Here is a 21,441-nt window from a genome sequence, read left to right as displayed (position 1 = left end):
TCATACATTTGAGGGCCTTAACATCTTTGCGTGGGTTGCCTGGTTTTGTCTTTTTCCTCCCTCTTTTGGATTCTTGGTTTCTTCATCTTTGAAGGTTTATAATAGTTGTTAGGCCTTTGTCAGTGGTATACATATATTACAATTCTTTCCATCTTGACCCTTATTTGGACATTGTGATGGGTTTTGCCGTGCAAAAACTTCTGTTTGTATGCAACCTAATGTTTCAATCTTTTTTTTTCAATTGCCCTCAGTTTTGAGTCATTTTTTTTTATTGCCTCTGGATTTTAAGTTGTAATTTTCCCTCCCCCAAGGTTTTAGAGGAAATTATTCACGGTTCCTTCAACTACTCCCATGATGTTATTGTTGGAGTTAGATTCCTCATCTTTTTGGAGTTTCTTCTTAGGTATGTTGTGAGAAACACGTGTAATTTTATCTTTTCTTAATGACTATCCAATTTTCCCAGCCACATTTTAAAAAGTCCATCCTTCCTTCCAGTGATTTGAGAGGCCACCTCATCAGGTACTCTGCTCAGTGTCATATGTACTTGGGTCTGTTTCTACCCTTGGTTATTCCTGCCCTAGTACCACACTATTTCAGTTGAAGAGGCTTTAATAGTTTTAATATTTGATAGGGATACTCCTCTTTCATAGTTTTACTTTTTCATTGTTTTTTTTTTGGTTTTGGATCTTCCTACATGAATCGTTTTCCATATATTTAATACCAACTTCCTAACCCCATATAGTATCTTGTTGATAATTTTTATTTTAACTGCATTAAGTTTATGCATGAACTTTGAAAATTAACATTTATAATGTGTCAACCTATTCAAGAACGAGAAATGTCTTTTCAGGCTTATTTGTAGGTTTTTCGGGAGTGTATTATAATTTTTCTTATATAAATATTTAATATTTTTGGTCCTATTGTGAAGTTTTCTGTACCATTAAGTACTTCTTAGACTGACTTTTGTGTATAGTCTTCTATTCTACTGCTTTACTCTGAAATTATTACTTGAATTAGTTTCATTCTAGAATCTCTGACATTTTCTGGGTGTGCTGTCATAGCATCTGCAGATAGAATTTTATTACCTACAATAATGTGTCTAGATTTGCTCTATCTGGCTGCACTGGCTCAGATCTCTAGCACAGATTGAGCAGTGGTAGAGTTGCATCCTTGTGTGGTTCCCCATCTTGGCGGAAGTGTCTCTGGAATTTCCTCATGAATATGCCTTTGACTTTGAGGCATGCATATATATATATAATACATATATAATTATATATATAATATATATATATATAATCGTTTCTAAGAAAGGATCCATTGGTGATTTTGTCATGAATTATCGAACGTTTTTAAACTAAAAATTTTATATTGTTTTTCTGTTTATATGCTTTGCAGGATACACATTTAATAGTCAATTTTTTATTAGTACATGTTTGCAATTCATGCAGTTTACAGTCATCTTGAGAGTGGTTACATGTACATATTAATACTACTTTTTTTTTGAATTGTTGAATTTTTATCAAGACTTTTTCAATCCTTCTAAAGTTAACTGTAATTTTTTTCTTTTATCTGTTACTATTGTATAAGATATTGATGGGTTTTCTAATACAGAACTTATTATGCTTACCTGAAATAAATACTCCCTGGTTGGGGTGTTTTATTTTCTCAGTGTGCTCTTGGGCTCTGTTCCTTAGTATTTTATTTCTTTTATTCCATCATCATTCGCAAGTGATAGCTATGAATGCTTTCTTATTTTTGCCTGTGGTTTGAGGAGGAAAGCTATCTGTACAGTTGTTATTTTCGTCAGCTCTAAAGAATTTTTATGGCACGCTTTATGCATTCAGATTTCTCACATCTCTTTGGTGTAAACCATAGCACCAATTAGGAGCAATGGTGACTTTTCTGGGGGTGAACCCAAGCATAATTAATCCTTTTTATCATTTAAGGTTACAGGTGGGGCAGTTCACAAAGAACTGGAAGCATGATTTAGATTCAGCCTTGAATGAAGTAGAGGTATGTCATTTATCTTATAAATAAGTTGCAAGGCTCTCTGAAAATCAGTAATGACAGAAGTTTCAGAAATGTAGCTGTTAACGAAAATGCTTAGTGAAAAGAAAGTTGATATTTTTAAACTTGATATTTTGAAATGCAAACATTTTAATTTCTAGAGTTCTAGACTATTATAAAAATAATTGCTCACTTTCAAAATTATTATTATTGTACCTTAACATAAGTTAATCCAGAAGTTTAGTGTGTTTTCTTGGAACTGGGCAGACTCGGACAGTGCACAAGAAAGCTGGCATTCTCATCATGGTGGCTTCCCTCCTGTAAAACAGGAGTGAAAAGCTGGATCCCCTGTGCTCTCCAGGAATGGAGAGTAAGAAACAGAGTAGCTGGGGATATACCAAAAAAAAAAAACCCACAAGAGGGCATCCAGGGTTCTTTCACACTTAAATTTTATGCTAGTTTTGTATTCCTGTTAATTATTGCCAGGGCCAGGCACATACAGCCTGTGTCCAGCGGGTTAGATTTGCCTGACTTGCCTGGGCTGTGTGTTGAGTCACGAGGAATTATCTTGGGCCATATCTGTAGTACAACTAATCTACATACGTAACAAAAGGTTTTAAATTTTTTCTTGTGAAACAGACATGCCCAACCTATGGGTTACAGGTTGGACACATCTGGTTTAGTTTTAATCTTTTTATCCTCCAGGTTTTTAGTTGGTATGGAAAATTATTTCTCAGCTATAATAGAAAACATTAGGAAGATAGTTTACTGACATCTCTTTGTAGCCTCTTCTGTAGAAAGGTAATGTCCAAAATGATATGTGGGCCCCAAGTCATAACAGTAAAGGCAGTCTCTAAAAGTAATAAAATAACTCATTGCCATGGAGCCAGTGCATATCATGCTGCTCGTCACCCTGCCTTCTGTAAACTCTGCCTTCCCTGTTGAGTTTGGGTTGGGAGTGGTGTCATTAAGCATATTCTGTTTAGACAGATGTACACGTCTGTCTGGACATAGTCATAGAGGCTTTGTGGTAATCGCAAAGGTGAAGTTCAGCACTGTTATTGACAAGACACTTGTCAGTGAGTCTGTAAGATGTGCAGAGACTTTTATTAATCTCTGTGTATTTAATGCCTCCGTGTGCCTGGCCCATAGATATGTTTGCATAAATAACAATTCTCCTTTTTAATCTTTTTTCTTTTTTCATAATTTTTTATAGAATTGTAAAGAAAAAGGTGACTGGACCAAATTGGGAAATTTATACATTAATGTTAAAATGGCCTGTGAAAAGTTTGCAGATTTCCAAATATTTTGCGCTTGTATTGCTGAAACACTCACAAAAGACTATAAAGAAGAAAACCCAGCTGTTCCTTTCTGTGAATTTGCTGAGACAGGTAAAATGTCACTATTTTGAACTGAGTATTATGTATTTGGAAGTCACAGAGTAACAGGAATGGAAAGCTCTACAGTTTCTATTTGAGGATAAATTAATGTTGCAGGTTTCAGATGTTCTTCCTCCTTATGAATCTTACCATCTACTTATTAAATTGGATTGTAATGATTAAAAAGGCAAGAGTTGGTGTCTTAGTATTAAATATTTCATATTCTCATCTTTCTTTTCATTGAGATTGGTAAAGCTATTGCTGCCAGATTATACAGGAGCACCTGAATGTTTGAATCACTACAGTTGCTGCCGTTTTCACTATTACAAGTCAATACAATTCATGTAGTTTTAAGATTGTTTAAAGTGAGCTTTCCACTGCACAGTCTTTCTCAAAAGGGTTCAGCAAACTTTGTAAAAGGCCAGCTAGTAAATGTTTTAGGCTCTGCATATACACATACAGTCTCTATCACATATTTTTCTCTACTGTTTAAATGACCTTTTAAAAATAAAAGCCATTTTTACCTCACAGTATGTACAAAAACAGGCTGCAGCCTCGGTTTGGCCCCTGGGGTCAGAGTTTGCTGGCACATAGTTTGCTGTCCTTGTGGTAGTACTACACTGAAAATCATATGTTAGGGTCTGAGATTTAGCCCCGTGGCCCCACACCTGCCTCGCAAATGCAAGGTCTTGAGTTTGATCCCCGGTTCCAGGGAGGAAGGAGGGGAACAACTGGCCAATAATCCCATGTTAGTTGGCCTTTTCTACCATTTTGACTGTTCATTTCATTTTCTTCCATACGCCTGCTGTTTTTCAGTTAACGAAGATCCACAGAATAGTGAAGTAGATAAAACTTTGCTGGGAAGAATCGGAATCAGTGCTATATACTTCTATCACAAGCTGTTGCAGTGGTCCAAGGTACTTCATTAAGGTTTTTTGGGTTTGGTTTGGTTTTGGTTTTGGCTTGGTTTAGTGTTACTTTAAAACTTACAAACAGAACATAGGTTAACTTTGCAAATGAGGAACTTGCTAATAATCATTCCAGGCAATAGGATGAGAGCCAGGCTGAAGAGTGAATTATAAAATTGTGTACTAAGCACATGTGGACAGGAGGCGGTGTGAGGCTGGTCAATCTAGAACCCTTATAGGGAACACTTAGGGGGCTTGCCTAGGTGTCACACTTGAAGGAATTTTCAGATCATAACATATTTTGCCAACTCCTATCAATAGCACTGTAATTTTGGAAGAGTTCAAGACACCTTTCTTAAGATGAACTCATGTTTCTCACAATTAACAAAACTCCTGAAAAAGCACCTCTCAGACTCTGCTTGGATACTATGTATACCATACATCTTGCTGTCTGACTTTTCAAGGATAGCTCACTACAGAAGTAGTCTCCTGACTCAATATAACTGTGTTTCTGTTCTTTAGATTTCCCTAAGGCAGAGCAGAGGACTCAGTAAAGTCCAAGTAGAGGACAGGAAAGCCTAAACTAGGGAGGAAGTGCCAGAGGAATGGAGTTACCTAGAGGGTGGCCGTTAAAGTGTAGCTTTTGTTACTTGCTACCTCTTAAAGGGTAATTTTATCATTGAATCTGTGTCTGATAACATTTAAGTACATCGTCACTTCTATAAATATAAAATCTATGAATTTAAAAACCCTAGCCCAGTTGTACAGAAAGCCCCCAGGAGGTCTGGCACCTCTGCTGTGGTGGGCCTGGTGAGTGAGATGTGCACATCCCAGCCCTTGAGGTCCGGCTTCAGGGGAGCCATAGCATTCTGTTCTTGGATCTGTAAGGAAATCAGAGGACTACCGCACAAGAAGACCCTTTTTGAAAACTCAGGATGTTTTGCTGACACTTTAGAGTATGTTTTAACTTGGATATTACTTTTATTTTAAGGAGGAAAGGTTTTTTGGCTCACAGTTTGTAGAGGTTTTAGTTCATGCCTGGCTGGCTCCAAGGCAGGGTGGCATAGCAGCAGAGAAGCAGTCCATGTCAAAGCAGGGCAGGCAGAAGGCAGCAAGCTGCAAGCAAGCAACAAGCAGCCTGGTTAGTATTTCTTAAGACTTTAGGAGGTTGATGAATTTCTGTCTTAATTAAAAAATTTTAGTTATCTTATTTAGAAAAATTACTTTTATCACCTTATTTAGTATAATTTTTAATGATGCCTATTCCTTTTTGAACATCATTAAAAAAACGGTGGCCTGAGGGTATACTTCAGTGGTAGAGTGTGCACTTAGTATGCCAAAGGCCCTACAGGAAAGAAAAAGGAAATTGTTGAAATTAAAAGTATCCTTTGAAAATGCACTCATTTATACAGTCAGATTATGAAAGTACTTTGACATCATAATAAATACCTGACCCAAAATAGTATAAAAACAAGGGTCTGCAAGCTCACACCCACAAACCAAACCACACCTGCAGCCTGTTGGATTACAGCCTGCAAGCCATGAATGTTTTTTTCATTTCTAAAGAGTCAGTAACAACAACCAAAAAGAATGTGCAGTAGACCAAAGGTGGCCTGTGAAGACTAGTGTTTACTCTGTTTACAGGAAAAGTACACCTGCTGGCATAAAATAGTATTATACGTACATCTAATTTCTGATGTCTAAGCCAAAGATATCTTTATGTGAAATAGCTTATTGAATCAAGCCTATTTTCAGCAAAAATTTTATCTTTTTTACCACTGTCATTCATTCTTTTTTTTTGGTACCGGGGATCGAACTCGGGTCCTTGCGCTTGTGCAGCAGGCGGCAAAACCACTGAGCTAAATCCCAGGCCCCCATTATCATTCTTTATCTGAATTTGATAACAAATCCTCTTCATTTGTACTGTCTCCCTCCCTCCCAGACCTGAGATTGGTCAACAGAAGAGGAAAAGCCTAGAATCAGTAGTTTTCCACGTTAAGCCAGAGGAAACACTAAGAAGGATGCATGGGATCTAAACTGCTGAGCGAGCACTGCTGATAAAGGGCCAGTGGTGATGCTGGAGGAGGGTGGGGAGGGGGCAGCACCCTGCCTCTCCCATTCCCCTCCCTCCCAGGGTGGGCAGGGTGGAGTCAGGGAGGAGCCTGGGCAGTCTGGAAACCTCAGTCTAGGGTGGTGACTAAACTAAGCGCTGCCTTCTGCCTGCTGCTGCCAGCTACCTCCATCACTGCAGATGGCTGATATCCACTTAGTGTTCTTTATTTTCACTCTAGGGAAGGAAGGTCTTGGATAAGCTGTATGAGTTAAAAATACATTTTACAAGTTTAAAAGGACTCACAGGGCCTGCAAAATTAGCACCAAGATGTCAAATTGTGAACGTCGCAGCAGAAATTTTTCTAAAAAGTGGAAGCCTAGATGGTGCCATTTGGGTATTGAGGGGTAAGTTCTGATATATGAAAGCATCAAGTCAGGGCCCGGGGTTTAGCTCAGTGGTGCTGCCACCTGCCTCGCAAGCACAAGGTCCCGAGTTCAATCTCCAGTACCAAAAAAAAAGCATCAAGTCATCTGTTAAACTTGTTATAAACTCTTGTCTACATAATTACCTAAGCTCATATTGAACCCCAATGAATGCATATATAGAAAAGGTTGTTTTGGTGTAAACTGAAAGGGGAATGTGAACTTTTAACAGCTAGTCTCCTTCTCGGTATCTTCCCAAGAGGTAAAGTCATCATTTACAGGAACACATGCACCCATGTTCATAGCAGCACAGCTCATAAAGCTAAATCTTGGAAGCAGCCTAAATGTCCATCAGCAGATGAACAGGTAAAGAAGATGTGGTGTCTATACACAGTGGAGCACTGCTCTCTCATAAAGAAGGATAAACTTGAGTCATTTGTAGGAAAATGGACACACCTTGAATCCATAATGTTAAGTGAAATAAATCAGATGCACAAACTTAAAAATCATATGATTTCTCGTACATGAGAAACTCAACGTATAACTAAATCAAAGAGCAAAATAAAAGATCAACCATAAAAAATAGGGAGATAACCCCAGCCTCGGCCCTGAAGGGCTGGATGGGCAAGTGTTAGGGGCAAAGGCCGGAGGCAGCGGCGCCCTGTCCTCACCCCACTCCAGCAGTGATCCAAGCCAGCGGCTGCGGCTCCCAATGAGACTGTGGGCGGGCTGGCTGCTCCTGAGCCTGGCGTCCTTGTGGCTGGCGCGGAGGATGTGGACGCTGCAGATCCCGCTCACCTGCTCCCCATTCGTGAACATGACGAGCGGCCCGAGTGTGCAGACGGCAGGAAGGAGACCCACCAGTGGTATGTGTGCAACAGAGAGAGGTTCTGTGAGTCACTGCAGGCTGTCTTCGTTCATTTACCTTGGTCAAGGGACACAGATCTCAAACAATAGCATTGAAAAATCATCCTGGCTGTTTATCCAATCCTTCTTTCCTGTTATCTGTATTTAGCCTGTTTATGTCTAGAACATCTATCAGTGGGTGCTGGGAAGAGGCTCAATGTGTGTGTTTCCAGCAGATCAATTTCAGAGACGACTTAAAATTAATCCTGACTGGAAAACCCATAGACTTGTTGATTTAGGTGCTGGAGATGGAGAAGTCACAAAATTCATGAGCCCTCATTTTGAAGAAATCTATGCCACTGAGCTTTCTGAAACTGATGCGGCCGCTTCAGAAGAAATACAAAGTGCTTGGTATCAACGAATGGCAGAATACAGGGTTCCAGGATGAGGTCATCAGCTGCTTGAATTTGCTGGACTGCTGTGTTATGAACGATGAGAATGAAGAATGCTCAGCAATCTCACTTTGGGTGGGAAGATAGATGTTTACATGAGTAAAGCCAAGTTTATGCTAACCCACAAACACATGTGCTAACACCATGTCCTACACACGTGAATATGTACATATATATTATATATACACAGTATATAATCCCTTGTATTTGTTCACTACTGAGGGTTTATGGAATACTGGGGTTGTGAGTAAGCAACACCATCAAAAGCTTGGTGGAAAAGATTTTCTTAAACTTAGCGCATAGCCAGGGAGGATTCCTAAGTAGAAGAGTAACCAAGCTACAGAAATAGATATTAATGCAAGCCAGAGCTCACACACTATGTGAGACAAGAGATGTGGCAAGAAGTGGGAACAGGGAAGCAGTTGAAAAAAAAAAGGGCTTGGAGCACATCTCGTACCAGGACTCTTGCGCCTGAACATCTCTGGAAGAACCTCTTCTTAGACTAGAGAGTGTGGACAGTTGTGGGAGTCATGTGCAGTGAGAGGTGACATTTAATTTTGATGATTCAGTTTTGAGATTATCTTTTAAATTCTGTCAGCTATAAATACCGTATTCCTTTTTCGGAATGACAATTTCATTAGTAATTTTTATAAGTAAAACTTTGTTTTCAAAAGAAGGCCCTACAGAAGTGTTTGGTGTCCTGAGAATGTGTTTGTTCTGAAAAAGCTTTTCCAGTCAACAGACCATTCATTAGAAAGAAAATACAATGGGTCAGACATGTGCTAAGTGAGGTTAATACTGACTCTTAATAAGGAAAATATACATTAAAATTACAAAACACCGCTCTGAGCCTGCCAGGCTACCAAAGATCAAAGCTTGGTGATGTAATTGTGAGGGTATGGAGAAATGGACACTCACAGAGAGGTTGTCTTAAGGGTTTTTTAGCAAACTGTCAAAAGTTTAAAATGGATATTTCCTTTTGTTGACCAATTCTATTCTAGAATGGGGGTGGGATATGGGCCCTGAACCCAGGGCTTCACACATGCAAGGCAAGCGCTCTCCTGAGCTATGTCCCCAGCCTTCTTTTAAAGTTTTATTTTGAGATAGAGCCTCACTAAGTTGCCCAGGTTGGCTTCCTGAGCAGCTGACATCACAGGCGTCCCTGGGGGTTTGTAAAACTTACTCTTGGCCTTATCAGATCTTTCTTCAGTACTTTTTATATTCACCATGCTGGTGAGATCACGGAAGGAAAGGGTTACTTCTACGCCTGTTGCAGTTGAGAAAGACACCAAGACCAAGACGCAAACAGAGTAGTGAATGAGTAGATTAGGTAAATGATACAATGTTGACAGTTCTAACATTTTAGCCACTTAGTGTTCTGCACTATAACCTTACAGTTTTGTAACCTACATGTGTTAAATATTCTGTGCCTGTCAAATGTTTCCTAGCAGAAATTGTTTTAAAAATAAACTAGAGAGAAAAGCTGTTCCTCAGCAGTACCAAGAACTCATTGAATTATGTATTCTTTGTTGTAAAATTGTTGAACCTGTGCACACAAGTAATATTTTATATTAGGGTATTCATTATAACCTAAATATTTTTGTCATATAAAACCTTTAGAATTAATAACTTTTAGAAGAATGAAGAATTAATAAAAATATAAGAAAGTGACTGTTAGCTTTTATCCACTTAGGATGAGGACCATCTCTACATAAGTTGTTTCTAATAATGCTGAACTCATTTAAGTTTTGAACACATTCACGTTTTGCCACATTCTCCAAAAGGTATTTTTAAATACTTGCGATTATACTGGTAAGTATATTTTTCAAAGTATAAAGTATTCCTTTTCTTTTTTTTGGAAGAATCAGAATGGATAATCAGTACGCCACTTTGGCCTTGTGATAGACTGGATGTGCTTAATCGACATAATTTGCTCTGTACAATTGCACATGAAATCTTACCCAAGAGCCTTTACAGACAGACATTTGAAGTTTTACAGAACCTACCAGGTTTTCAAAATTCTCAAGGTATGTCTTTTAAAAATCTAACCTAATTATCTTTTGAGCATCTGGTGTTTAACTGTTAATAAGAAACTGTTTTCCACCTGTTTTGGTTGGGTTCTCTAGCATATTTTTAATGAAGTCATTTTCTATAAAATGTGTTCTCTGAAGATCAGATATACTTTCCTGATGGTGTAAAAAAATCTGAGATGCTTATCTCTGGATTGTTTGTCAGCAGTTCCTAACAAGAACATATTCATCTTTCCTCTTTCTCTACTTGTGTCATCTGCAGTGTGCTTACATGTCCCCAGCAAGCTTTGCATCTTAAAGAATTAATTGCATCAGAATAATGAAGACAGGGCCGGGGATTTAGCTCAGTGGTTCTGGCACCTGCCTCAAAAGCGCAAGGTCCCGAGTTCGATCCCTGGTATCAAAAAAAAAAAAGAATAATGAAGAATACCTTTTTTTCCTATCACTAAATACAGAACTTAGTTTACATTATTTTGGAACATGAATAAACTTGGAATAAATGCAAGCAGTTCAAAGAAAGAACTTCCTCCACAGGCAGTGGCAGCTAAAACTCTCCCAGGCGGAAGCTCAGACCTTGGGTGGCCAGGCAGAGGGAATCCTGGTGAAAGCTTTGGGTCAGGGTGAGCTGTATGACGGCCCCCAGGGAAGACGGGAGTGTTAGCTGAGGGCAGCAGCGGCGACAGCCTGGCACGTGTGCCTCACTGGGAGCCCTGCAAGGTTTGCCTCCCGTCAGCGCCTTTGTCACACCCTCCACAGCTCTTCATTTTTCCATGTGCTCCACGGAGCTGCTGGGTTGTGGTGTCGTTATCTCTTTCCCCCTCTAGATGGGGAGCTCCTTTAAGTGATATTCTATCTTCACCTGGCACAATGGCTGCTGTGTCGAGCCCCTTAATGGACAACTGTGTTGTTGATAAAGTAGTCAGAGGGAGGCCACACAGACAGTAGTTGGGCCAGAGTTTGGAAGACCCTAAGAACGGCAAATTAAAAGAGCTTTCTTCAATGTCAAGGGATTCCTAGAGTCTGAAGCTAGGGAGTGATGCAACAAACTTGGTGTTTTAGGCAAGCTCCTCTAGTGAGAGCGTTTGATGCTAAAAGTGTAAAGGATCAATTTCCTGTTGAGGCCTGCACCACTAAAAGATCCTAAAGTGATAAAGCCCTAGAGTCCAGATGATAGACCCAACAGAATAGAGTTGGAAGTCTCTGAGATGCAACTTTTCTTTCCTCTAAGAATAACAAAAGGAATCAAAATACCCATTAAAGAGTATTTAGTCTGAGAGTCGATACTTATTGGGGATTGATGTACTTTTAGTCACAGGAAATAGAAATCCGAGGTCTGAGCTGTAGTTTCAAAAACAGAATGGTGATGCTATTATAGATACTGCAGGTACAGTCTTGTGGGGACTGAATGCAGAGGTGCTCATGCAGCCTCAGAAATCTTGGTTGGGCTGCTTTTCACATTCCACATCATAGAGAAAGTAAGCACTGTTGATTTTGTCTCATGCTTTTCTGTTTCTTACTTGGAATATCTGTAGGACGATTGCAGTTTAATGACTGTGACTCCTACAGTGGGTAAGAAAGGGCCAAGGGAAAAGGGAGTAAGAAGTCTGAGAGACCGAGATGAAGTCGATCTGATTTACCAATTCTTTTCATTTCAGAAACTGTGGAGGTCTCACAGCATAGCTTGCTTTTTAATAAGCTCTTAGATGCCTGCATAGAAAGCAACAGTCTTGGCATGTCATCCTCGGTGGCTGAATTCATGGTTTCCAGGAAGATCCCTATTGATTTTTCCTTTCTGAGAAGATTAATAACTTCTTTAGGAAGGAGTTGCTTATGGCTCAAAGCCAGAACCCACTACAAAAGTGAGTTCCATTTAAAAATTTTGAATTTGATAATCATTTTTAGTTTTATTTTCTAATTCGGGGTCCATCTATTATTTAAGACCACATTTTAAAATATGAGAAAATAGCAGTTGATACGTATTCAGAGACTGTGGTCTGAACAGATCTGTGCTTTTAAAGCTTATTTCTCTTCTGTTTCCAATTATTGTATCTTTATTTCTTTGCACATTAGCATATCTGCTAGAGGGGAAGCAAAGGAAATAAATGATAGAATTTGGACCATTTTGACATCTTATAAATAATGTAGGAGTTAAACAGTTGAGCAGAGTGAGGTTTAAAGAGTATCCACACATTTTATTTCCCCTGCTGTATCCTGGGTCCTTGCAACTTAGAATAGCCATGGCAGGCACTGTGGAGACCCTGCGATGCCTGTCAAGGCAGCAGATGGGACTCGGCAGTGTTTTACGCGGCTGCTGGGACTGCCTCAGTCAGTTCACAGCTGTTCCTCTCTAACAAGCGAGCCTAGAAAACCAGTGTTTTCTCTGGTCTCAGCCTCCTCAAAGGTATTTTAATTCAAAAGTAATTCCATGTAGAATCTAGATCTAGAATAGAACTTTTTCCACCTTCAGGCATAATTTGTCTTAAATTTCCATTCCTGTTACAGTTGTGCATACAACAAACGTGTGTCCATGGTGTCTTCCTGAGCCAAATGTGTCAAGTGTCCGAGCCGTCTCTGCCTGAGCAGGACGTGTTTCTCAAGCTGCCGTTAGGGTCACTTTAGCAGGCGGCAACATTACCCCCACAATGAAATGGGAAGAAAGCATTAGGGTACATTGCCAGTAGTAAAGTTAAGTATTGGTAGGACTTTCATTTCAGTAACATATGTATGTGCTGGGTTACTACATAAAGTATATTAAAAAATTTTTTGAAAGAATTTTTTAAAAGAAGATGAGGAATGCCAGGGATTTAACTCAGTGGTGCCGCACCTGCCTCGCAAGTGCAAGGTCCTGAGTTCGATTCCCCGATACAGGGGGCCAAGGGTGGAGGGAAAACATTTAGAAGAAAGTTAGAATTGTGTTCACAGCACCTGCTTTCAGTCATGTGTATATCTTGGCTCTATATCCTGCTTTCCTACAGGCTACTGTAGCCACACCCATATTTGCTGTGCTTTGTGTATTTGCTGTGCTTCTGATTTTAGTGTTTAGGATTGAAGTTATGGGAAGGTTACTTTTGAAATAATGGTGAAATAAGGATGAAAAGCCATCAGAAGTATTTATATGCTGTCTGAACAAAGTATAAACCTGAAAAAGCTGTAAATGACTTTTCTATAAATATATATAGTTTGAAATAAAATTTTGCATTAAAGCAGCTAAACAGTTTATTAACAGCTTCAATGGGATATTTTTTCAAATACCAGACAGTTCACCATTTAAATCATACAATGGGGGCCAGGGATTTAGCTCAGTGGTTCCACCGCCTACCTCACAAGCGCAAGGTTCTGAGTTCGTTCCCCGGTACCAAAAAAAAAAAATCATACAATGGTTTTAGGGTATTTACCGAGTTGTATAATCAGCACCACAGTCAATTTTAGAATATCTTCGTCATTCCAGAAAGTAACCTCATGCCCATAACCAGTCATTCTTCATTCTCCCTAAATCCTTCATTCCTACTAAGAACTACTTTTAAAGATTTTTTTTTAGCCGTACACTAAAGCAATTAATGCCTATGTATAATTTAGGACCTTTTGCATTAGCACTTTTCCTTTTATGTAATCACACTTACACCTTATTTCATATGCATTGTAACTTCTGGGAATTAGGCAAGTGAGGTGATGGGGTAGAGTCTTCTTGATTTTTTTTTTAAATGTACCTGAATTATAAAACCAAGTGAAGTAATTTATAGTCGTTGAAGTCCTCAAAACACCTCAGTGCGCACATTTAAAATATTACTGAAACATCCTTTGGATTTATGTTGAGACATGGCTTAACATTTGCAATAAAAACTCTTTAATGTCTTATAATCACACCTAGAACATGGGAGCAGTGCCACCTCATTTCAGAGGTAGTAAATTGTCAGGTTAAAATGAGACAGATACCTGAGAACATGGTATGTTCCCAAGGATTAGTAGTTAGCATCCATGGTAGAAATAGTTCTTGAAAATCTTTGAACATTTTGAACATATTTTACATACAGATTTAAATTCATTTTGGCAAAATATCACACTATAGCATTTCCTGCATACAGTTTGATGTCCTAGGAGTTTTAAAGAGATTTTCCCCTATTTAGTACTCCTAAAAAGCATCTAAACAGTTTAACGATCTCTTCTCTTGAAAAGTGAGAGTTTTAGGATGTGAATTGGCGAGCATAGCCATCGTGTTGTGAACACTGCAGTGGGGAAATATATTTAACCTGAGTGCTTAGCACACTGCCAAACATGCAGTCGGAACTTTAAGTACCACATAAGCCATGAATGGCACTAGAAATCAGTACACTTGAAAATACTGTAATTATGGGACAGCTAAATAGATAATATATTATAAATATTTCAAAGTTGATGTTAGACCAAATTCCATTAAAACAAAGCTTAATTAGCTAATCTGTTGAATTATTCTGAAATTATGGTATATTTACTATGGCTTGAAATAAATGGGAATTTCCCAGCATGAAACTCAAAAATCTTTTTCAGAGTTTTTTAAATTCTCACTTTATTATTTTAGAGGAATTCTAGAAAAAGGAAAGTCAGCCGTACTCGGCCAGGTGTGGTGGTGCATACCTGTCACCCTGTAACCCTAGCTACTCCAGGGATGTACCCTAGAGGTAAAGCATCCTTGGTTCAGTCCTCAGACCTGCTAAAAACCTAAAAAGGATAAACTCACTGCCATATTAGTTTGTATAATAACTCTCAGTCACCTATGGATATTTTGATATTTGGGAAGTCCAGGTTTTTGCCTGTTGGAGTTGAGTAAAATTGATGTATCATTTAATTTTCAGGTGCTCTTTCTCTGGGTTGCTACCCACCATTGGAGGGAAACTTATACCGAAAACTTCTACTTGTTCCTTGTTATTTATCTGAGATTGAAATGCTTTTAGCTATTGAAATCTTCTTGGTATCTAATGCTAGTAGTATTCAGAGTCCGGGAAATTCTACACAGGTGCTTCAGATAGTTCTGAAAAGGTTAGTTGATAAAACTTTATCTGCATTCTGAATATGGGTCATGGCTTTCCATGCCTGCTCTAGAATATAAATGTTTTACATGTTTATATGTTTATATGTTGCAGACTTCGTTAACATTTGTATTGGCAGAGAATTAGGCCTGCTGGCCATGGTGCACATGTCTTCCGTCCCAGCACTTGGGAGGCTGAGGCAGAAGGATCATCATGAGTTTAAGGCCAGCCTGAACTACATAGCGAAACCTGTCTCAAAAAAAAACCAAAAAGAAGGCCAGGGATTTAGCTCAGTTGTTCCACCGCCTGCCTTGCAAGCGCAAGGTACCGAAAAAAAAGAAAAGAAACGAAAAGAAGAAAACAAAAGAGAATTAACCAAAACAAGAAGCTAGAGATGCAGCTCAGTAGTAGAGCACATGCTTACCATGCACAAGCCCTGGGTTTGATCCAGCACCGCCCCCTCCCCACACACATAGGCAACAGCATTCACAAAACATGTTAGTGACATCAAAGATGTTAGATGTTCAGAGAGAGGGATCTTTAGGTACCAACCTTTCTTGTGTTTAGAGATTGTTACCTAAAAGTTATCTTTTTGGTCCCTCCCAAAAGATCTAAGGACCGAGTCTAAAAGAGAAATGTATGATAGTTTATTCAGTCCAGAATACTGTTGAAAATAAAGCCTCCAGCTGATCTTCTGTATTTTAGAATGTTATTCCTACAGCAATATTATAATGTAGGTGTTGGACCAGTGTGACGCCTTTTCAAGTCCCAGAATTGTGACTCCTACAACTCTGATTTCTTATTAACCTTATCAGGGAAACCTGTAGTATCAAGAAGGATCTCCTAGGACTCATGATTGAGCTTCTTGATGAGAATTCTACTTGTTTCCTGGTGTTAACAAACCACACCCTCATACCAAACACTGTGCTGTCTTAGTTATTACCATATAATAGGTCACCATAAAACCTAGTGACTTAAAGCAGCAAACATTCTCTTCATTTCTGTGCATCAGTTTAGCTGGGTGGCTCTGGCTCCCAGTTCTTCATGTTGAAGTTGGGTTGGCAGGAGCTGTGCTCAACTAGGTGACGGTGTCACTGGGGCTGGAGGACCCTTTCCTGGGATAACTCACACAGGTGCCTTGGCAGGAAACCTGGTGCCTTGGCAGGAAACCTGGTGCCTGAGCATCTTCCTAATCATCAGCTGACTTCTCTCAGACAAATTCAAGAGAGAAAAAGCTAGAGTGCATTTGGTGATCTATATCAGGCAAGAACTGTGACGGGTCTGAAATTCTGCCCCTGCTTGCAAGCTATAGGTTAGGCTAGCTTGTGCCAAACTGTTGCAGACTAAGACGCATGACTATTTCTTGGGAGACAGAGGACTTCACTACATTTTGTTTAAACTCCACTAAAATTAGCCATTTTTCTTACAGCTCTGAGAGCGCTTCCTGTTGAGGCATGAGATGTCTTACCATTGTAGCTTTCCAGTGCACACACATGGGCAGCTCCCTTTGTTGTTGAATGTGGTGTTTCGTTACCCTCGTGCCTAACAAGTGGCATGTCTAGATCTTTGATTTTATCCACGCCAGTATGTTTCCTCTTATCGTTAACTATGCTGAGCCTTGCTTGTTACCTGAATCTCCCTGAGAATTTTGTTCATCTTGACTTTAAACACTGCACATAGTTGGCACATGCCCAGAGCACCCTTTCTAAGTCAGGATGCAGGAGAAAGCACCTGGCTGCGTTTCCTTCTTTAGCACTGGTTCCTGTGCATCTTACACACTGGTCCCAGTCCCATGCAAGCCTCATTTCCATCACCAGTGGGTCAGATCATATGCAGAACATGCTTCGGCCAGGGTACCAAAAACGGGAAGCACGAACACAAGGGTAGTGATGCCTAGCGGAAAAGCCACATTTCTGTTCTCAGCACTTCCCATTCCCTACCCTAGAGGAAAAGCTGCCCTAAAGTATGGATTTCATGCAAGTAAACACAATCACCCTTTGTAGCAGATGGATCGGGTAGAAAAGCTGTGAGAAAAGTACATATTAGCACTTAGTGGATCACCTTTAATTAGACAGGACTGAAGAAAATAACCAGAAATGTAACAGAGGCATGTAGCTATAGAATTTTCTGTTATGACATGTTAGGTACATATTAAATGTTTGGTTCTATCTAAAAATAGCCAATAGCAGGATAAAGCTAGCATGTTGTTAATAACCTAAAACTTCATTATGTGGAATATTTATGCAGTATAATGAATAGAGGTATAGTCATTCTTTGCAAATACAAAGATATAGGTAAAATTAGCTGTGTTCCAGATCGATATTTTTCAAACCATTAGTTGCAGACTATCTCGAGATGAAATCATTTTAGTGGGTTCCAACCAGCATAACTAAAAATGAAAGACAGTAGGAAATAGAGTGCATCTGGGTAAGTCTTGCTTTATGGAACCTGAATTTACCTTTTACGCATAAAAATGTGTTGCTGGGTCATAATATAAAATGCCCTTTTACTGTGAGTTATAGTTCAGAACATTTGAAAGCCACTTCTATAAGAATAGAGTGAAAAGACTATCACAGTCTTTTTGAACCAATAAATATGTGACTCTTTTGAAGAAATCATATTGCCGCTTTTTAGAATTTCTGACTTTGTGAGGTGTTCACTTTATAGATGTGAAGAAAACAAATCTCGGAGCGAGGATGATTATCAAGCTGCAGTCGAAAGGTTGATTTTGGCTGCTCGCATATCGGACCCAAAGCTGTTCATTAAGCACGTGACTGTCAACGTTAATAAGGAGCAGGTTTACAGCTTGGAACACTGTTCTGCCCTGAAGTGGCTGAAAGAGAATATGAAGTGGGCCGGAAAGGTTTGGCTTTTCAGTAACCATTAGTTAATAAAGGCTTTTTTTTAAGTTCAAATAATCATTGTTGACAGTAAAAGACAATAAAGACCGTTTTCACTATATTCAGCTTTTATACTTCATGACTTACAGTAAGAGTTTTCAAGCAACAAAGATTGTTACTGGTACATGTAATTCATACTAGTTTTATTTACACTGAAGTGATTTTTCAAATTATCTTTTCACTTTAGGAGAATCTAAGTACGGTAAATCCCTTTTTATTCTGAAATCCAAACAATAAATTAGAAACTGAATATTTAGTAAGAGGAAAAATCTATAAGCAAATAAGACTTTTCAGGAAAAAAAACTTCTAGGGTTATCAGATGGGTTTAGTGTGTACTCAGTCGTCTCTAAAGCTACTCTGCATCTGTAATCAGGAACAGTAAAGAGATCCCGAGACAGCTGAGCACTGAAACGCCCTCCGATCTGTACCAAAACAGTTACCTTCACAGCGGTTTTCCTTTAGTGTATCTGAGAATACTCTGTAAATTTGAAAATTTGTGATTTATGATATACTGGATGTGACTAAACAAATATTTTTTCAAAATACTACTAAATATCTAAATGAGGATTGTTTGGAGAGTTCATGGCTTTGTTGGACAGCTGGTCACATGTTACATACAAAGCGGGCTTGGAGAATGTGAATCACCTGCTAAAATGAACCCATAATTTAAGTAGCACTTTTGATATTTTCTTTTAAATGTATTTTTCTTTTTGGGCATCTTAGAGTCTTCTGTCTCATCACTGAGTCTTTTTACCCTTTTCCAAGAAGCCTTCTATTGATGTTTGTTTTTGCTCATTTTGGCTGGAATTAGCTTGTGGGCTACCCAAAACTCTGTCTGAGACAAGTGTACAGTGCGGGAAAGAGATGTGGCGTGGACAGAAGTGGCAAATAAAATGATGAGAGGGCCATGCACGAGCTACAGTGTCAGGTTCTGACTGAAAGCTTGCCACCGATGCTACTGTACAGTTGATGTACATCAACTCCCTTGCCACAAGAGCCGGTCCCCATACAGCTTGTCACTTGCACTGAATGTGAAGCCGTCGGCCTCTGGCTTCCAGTGCTGGCAGCACCCCCTCCCGGAATTGAACCCCTGGCCAGGGGGAACAGGTCGGTAAAGCCGTGGGTGGGGGCAGCTGTCAACACAGATGAAGTCCGCCCACCTCCTAACACCACGGACGTGTACTGATCTGTGATCTGAGGGTCCCCACTTTAAATCATAAAATCATTTAGAGGGAAAATGCCCTGAACTAGGGGTGTGATTGGGGGCTGGGTTTACAGTGAGGTTAGTGTTGGACGTCGTTCCCGGATTAGATTAGCGACGATTTCTTGAAGCACGACAAACGTGAGAACTTACTGGAGAACTTCATTTTCCGGCCGGGACCTATGTACACTCCAACGAAGTCGGAGGACAAAAGGCCCCAACTGAAATGAGGACTGCATATTCAAAGGGAAACACCACAGAAAAAGTCCCTCCTCCCATTCCCCTGGGTTACGGTTAAATCGGTTATAGGCATCGGTTAGGGGTGGGGTTTTCTCCCGGCAGACAGTGCAGCTGAAGTCACATATTTGCAAAATGGAGAATATTCTCAACATGGTGCTGCTAATTGCCAAGTTGCTAAATTGGGTCTCACAGCACCCTCGAGCCTGTAATCTGTCCCACAACAACAGAACATTAAAGCTGTGCTAGGGGAGCGCGGGAGGCCCGGAAGGGTGCGGGGTCCGGGGACGCCCTGCTGCGGCCGGGGCGGGAGGCGTCCGCGCCGGGCTGGGCTCTGGGCCCGTTGGCGAGGCTCGATCTGGGACGGCACAGACACCTTTTGTGCCCCACAGCCGTGCCAGAGAGGAAGGTGGAAACGGCCGTCCCCCGTTTGCCCCATTTCTACAGGAAGCCAAAGCTACAGAAGCGAAACAAACTCAGAAGCGCACGCCGACGGTGCAGCACGCTTCCCATCTAAAACTGGCCGGAGGCCGGCGCGCAGGACTGAGAGCCGGCGTCGGCCGCGTCGCCCTGAGGAGGACGCGGGGCGCAGGCGCACGTTGGAGCCCGGAGACCGCCGGTCCCTCGCCCGGCCGGAGGCGGGGTGGGCGGTCTGCGCATGCGGCCCTCGGCGCGCGCTAAATTGCCAGCCTTGGGCAACTGCCCCCCCTAGTCAGGTAGGCGCGGCCACGGGGTGACGTCACTCGGCGGGGCGAGGCCGAGTGCTGGACCGCGCCCCGGCTGCGCCTGCGCACAGGCACCCTGGGAGGAGGCCTGGCACACTCCAGCCAATGAGAGCGCGGCGTGCGGCCCACGCCCTCTGGTCCGGGCCGCAGACGTGCGGGCCTGCAGCGGTTCGGGGCGGGGCGCGAAGGGAGGAGGCGAGCCCTGCGGCTGCCTGCGCTTGCACTTTTGAGTGGCCCGGCGACCGGAGCGACCGTCCTCGCTCCGGAACAAAGCCTTCCGCGGACTCTGGCGAGAACCGTAAGGCGTGGGCGCCTGGGCTCGGGGATCGCGGGGACAGCGGCTCGTGGCGCACGTGTGGGCGTGGGGGTGGTGCGGGGCGCAGTGAGGAGCACGAGTCCGGTGTGAGTCCCAGCCTGCGACCGGGGGGCTTGGCCGGGGGACCTGCGGGCTGTGGGTTTAGTAATAGGCCGGCTGCTCTCGCGCTGCCTCTGGGGAGCGCAGCCCTCCGGGAGCAGCCTGGATCTAGGTGCCCGGGCCGGCGCCAGCCTGGACCTCTGAGGGCGCCCGACACGGTTCATTATAACCCTAAGCCGTCCAGAGCAGTTTAAGAAACACAAATTTTTCCCCACACGTACTGTCCCAGGATTTGGGTTTCTCATCGGTTTAGCTGTCTTTGCACCAAACTTGGTTTGAAGCTGCGCAGAAGGTTTAATGCCTGGCGTAGTACAGAGTTTAGGTTAAAATTAGAAATTTTATTTTTAGAAGAAAACCTGTTGTCACTGAGAAGGGCATTAAATTGTCATTTACAGTGGTTTTAAGCAAGCTGTACCCTTCCCCACCCCGCCGGAACCGTGGCTTCGCACCAGCCTGTAGCACTTGGAGGCTGCACTGTTATGTGTGTCCAGGTCGTGGCAGTTCTTGTGTTTTGTAATTACCTCCTTGTGTCCGGTTTTCCATTTCCCCCTCCTGTGCTGGACTCTGTTTGAGGCCTGGAATTGTGTTCACATTTTTCTGTTCCAAGTGCAGGTCTCCCGCTCTGTCACCTGGTCCCTGGTGAACTCCCAGTAACTTCTTATATACTTGATCCCGTTTCAAAGCTCTTCAGATAAGATGTGGCTTCCTTGGTTATTTTGCGGCAGGCCTGAGGCCTTTTCCCAATGGAAAATAGTGGGTGTGGACGGGACCACTCCTGTAAGAATTCTGAATGCCTGCAGGCTTGGTGGCCCTGGCCTGAAATCCCATCATCACGAGGCTGAGCCAGGAGGATCGCCATGAAT

General features: G+C 41.4%; 2 protein-coding genes and 1 pseudogene across 4 annotated transcripts in view; all 3 read left to right on the top strand.

Moving 5' to 3' along the window:
- The window catches only part of Topaz1 (testis and ovary specific TOPAZ 1), a 72,821-nt gene extending 54,357 nt beyond the window's left edge, over positions 1-18,464 (top strand). The window contains exons 14-21 of one of the 3 annotated variants that reach the window (XM_021257352.2): positions 1,947-2,013; positions 3,224-3,398; positions 4,203-4,303; positions 6,586-6,751; positions 9,930-10,094; positions 11,753-11,956; positions 14,927-15,110; positions 17,768-18,464. In XM_021257352.2, the coding sequence (XP_021113011.1) occupies positions 1,947-2,013; positions 3,224-3,398; positions 4,203-4,303; positions 6,586-6,751; positions 9,930-10,094; positions 11,753-11,956; positions 14,927-15,110; positions 17,768-17,987 (1,282 nt within the window). In that variant the 3' untranslated portion in view covers positions 17,988-18,464. The remainder of the gene's footprint in view (positions 1-1,946; positions 2,014-3,223; positions 3,399-4,202; positions 4,304-6,585; positions 6,752-9,929; positions 10,095-11,752; positions 11,957-14,926; positions 15,111-17,767) is intronic. The other 2 variants (XM_021257356.2, XM_021257371.2) reach the window with 2 other exon arrangements.
- Positions 7,457-9,918, top strand: LOC110349091 (protein-L-histidine N-pros-methyltransferase pseudogene; annotated as a pseudogene).
- Positions 18,465-20,303: 1,839 nt separating the features above from the next.
- Positions 20,304-21,441, top strand: part of Tcaim (T cell activation inhibitor, mitochondrial) — a 43,252-nt gene continuing 42,114 nt past the window's right edge. The window contains exon 1 of the mRNA XM_004835071.4: positions 20,304-20,461. The gene's annotated coding sequence lies outside the window, so the exon portion shown is untranslated. The remainder of the gene's footprint in view (positions 20,462-21,441) is intronic.

Source organism: Heterocephalus glaber, unplaced genomic scaffold, assembly GCF_053883595.1.
Source record: "Heterocephalus glaber isolate CG9 unplaced genomic scaffold, H.glaber_assembly_v1.0 deba00001504, whole genome shotgun sequence".
Classification (NCBI taxonomy): Eukaryota; Metazoa; Chordata; class Mammalia; order Rodentia; family Bathyergidae; genus Heterocephalus; species Heterocephalus glaber.
The sequence above is the reverse complement of the archived record's forward strand: the minus strand, read 5'-3'. Positions and strand labels throughout refer to the sequence as shown.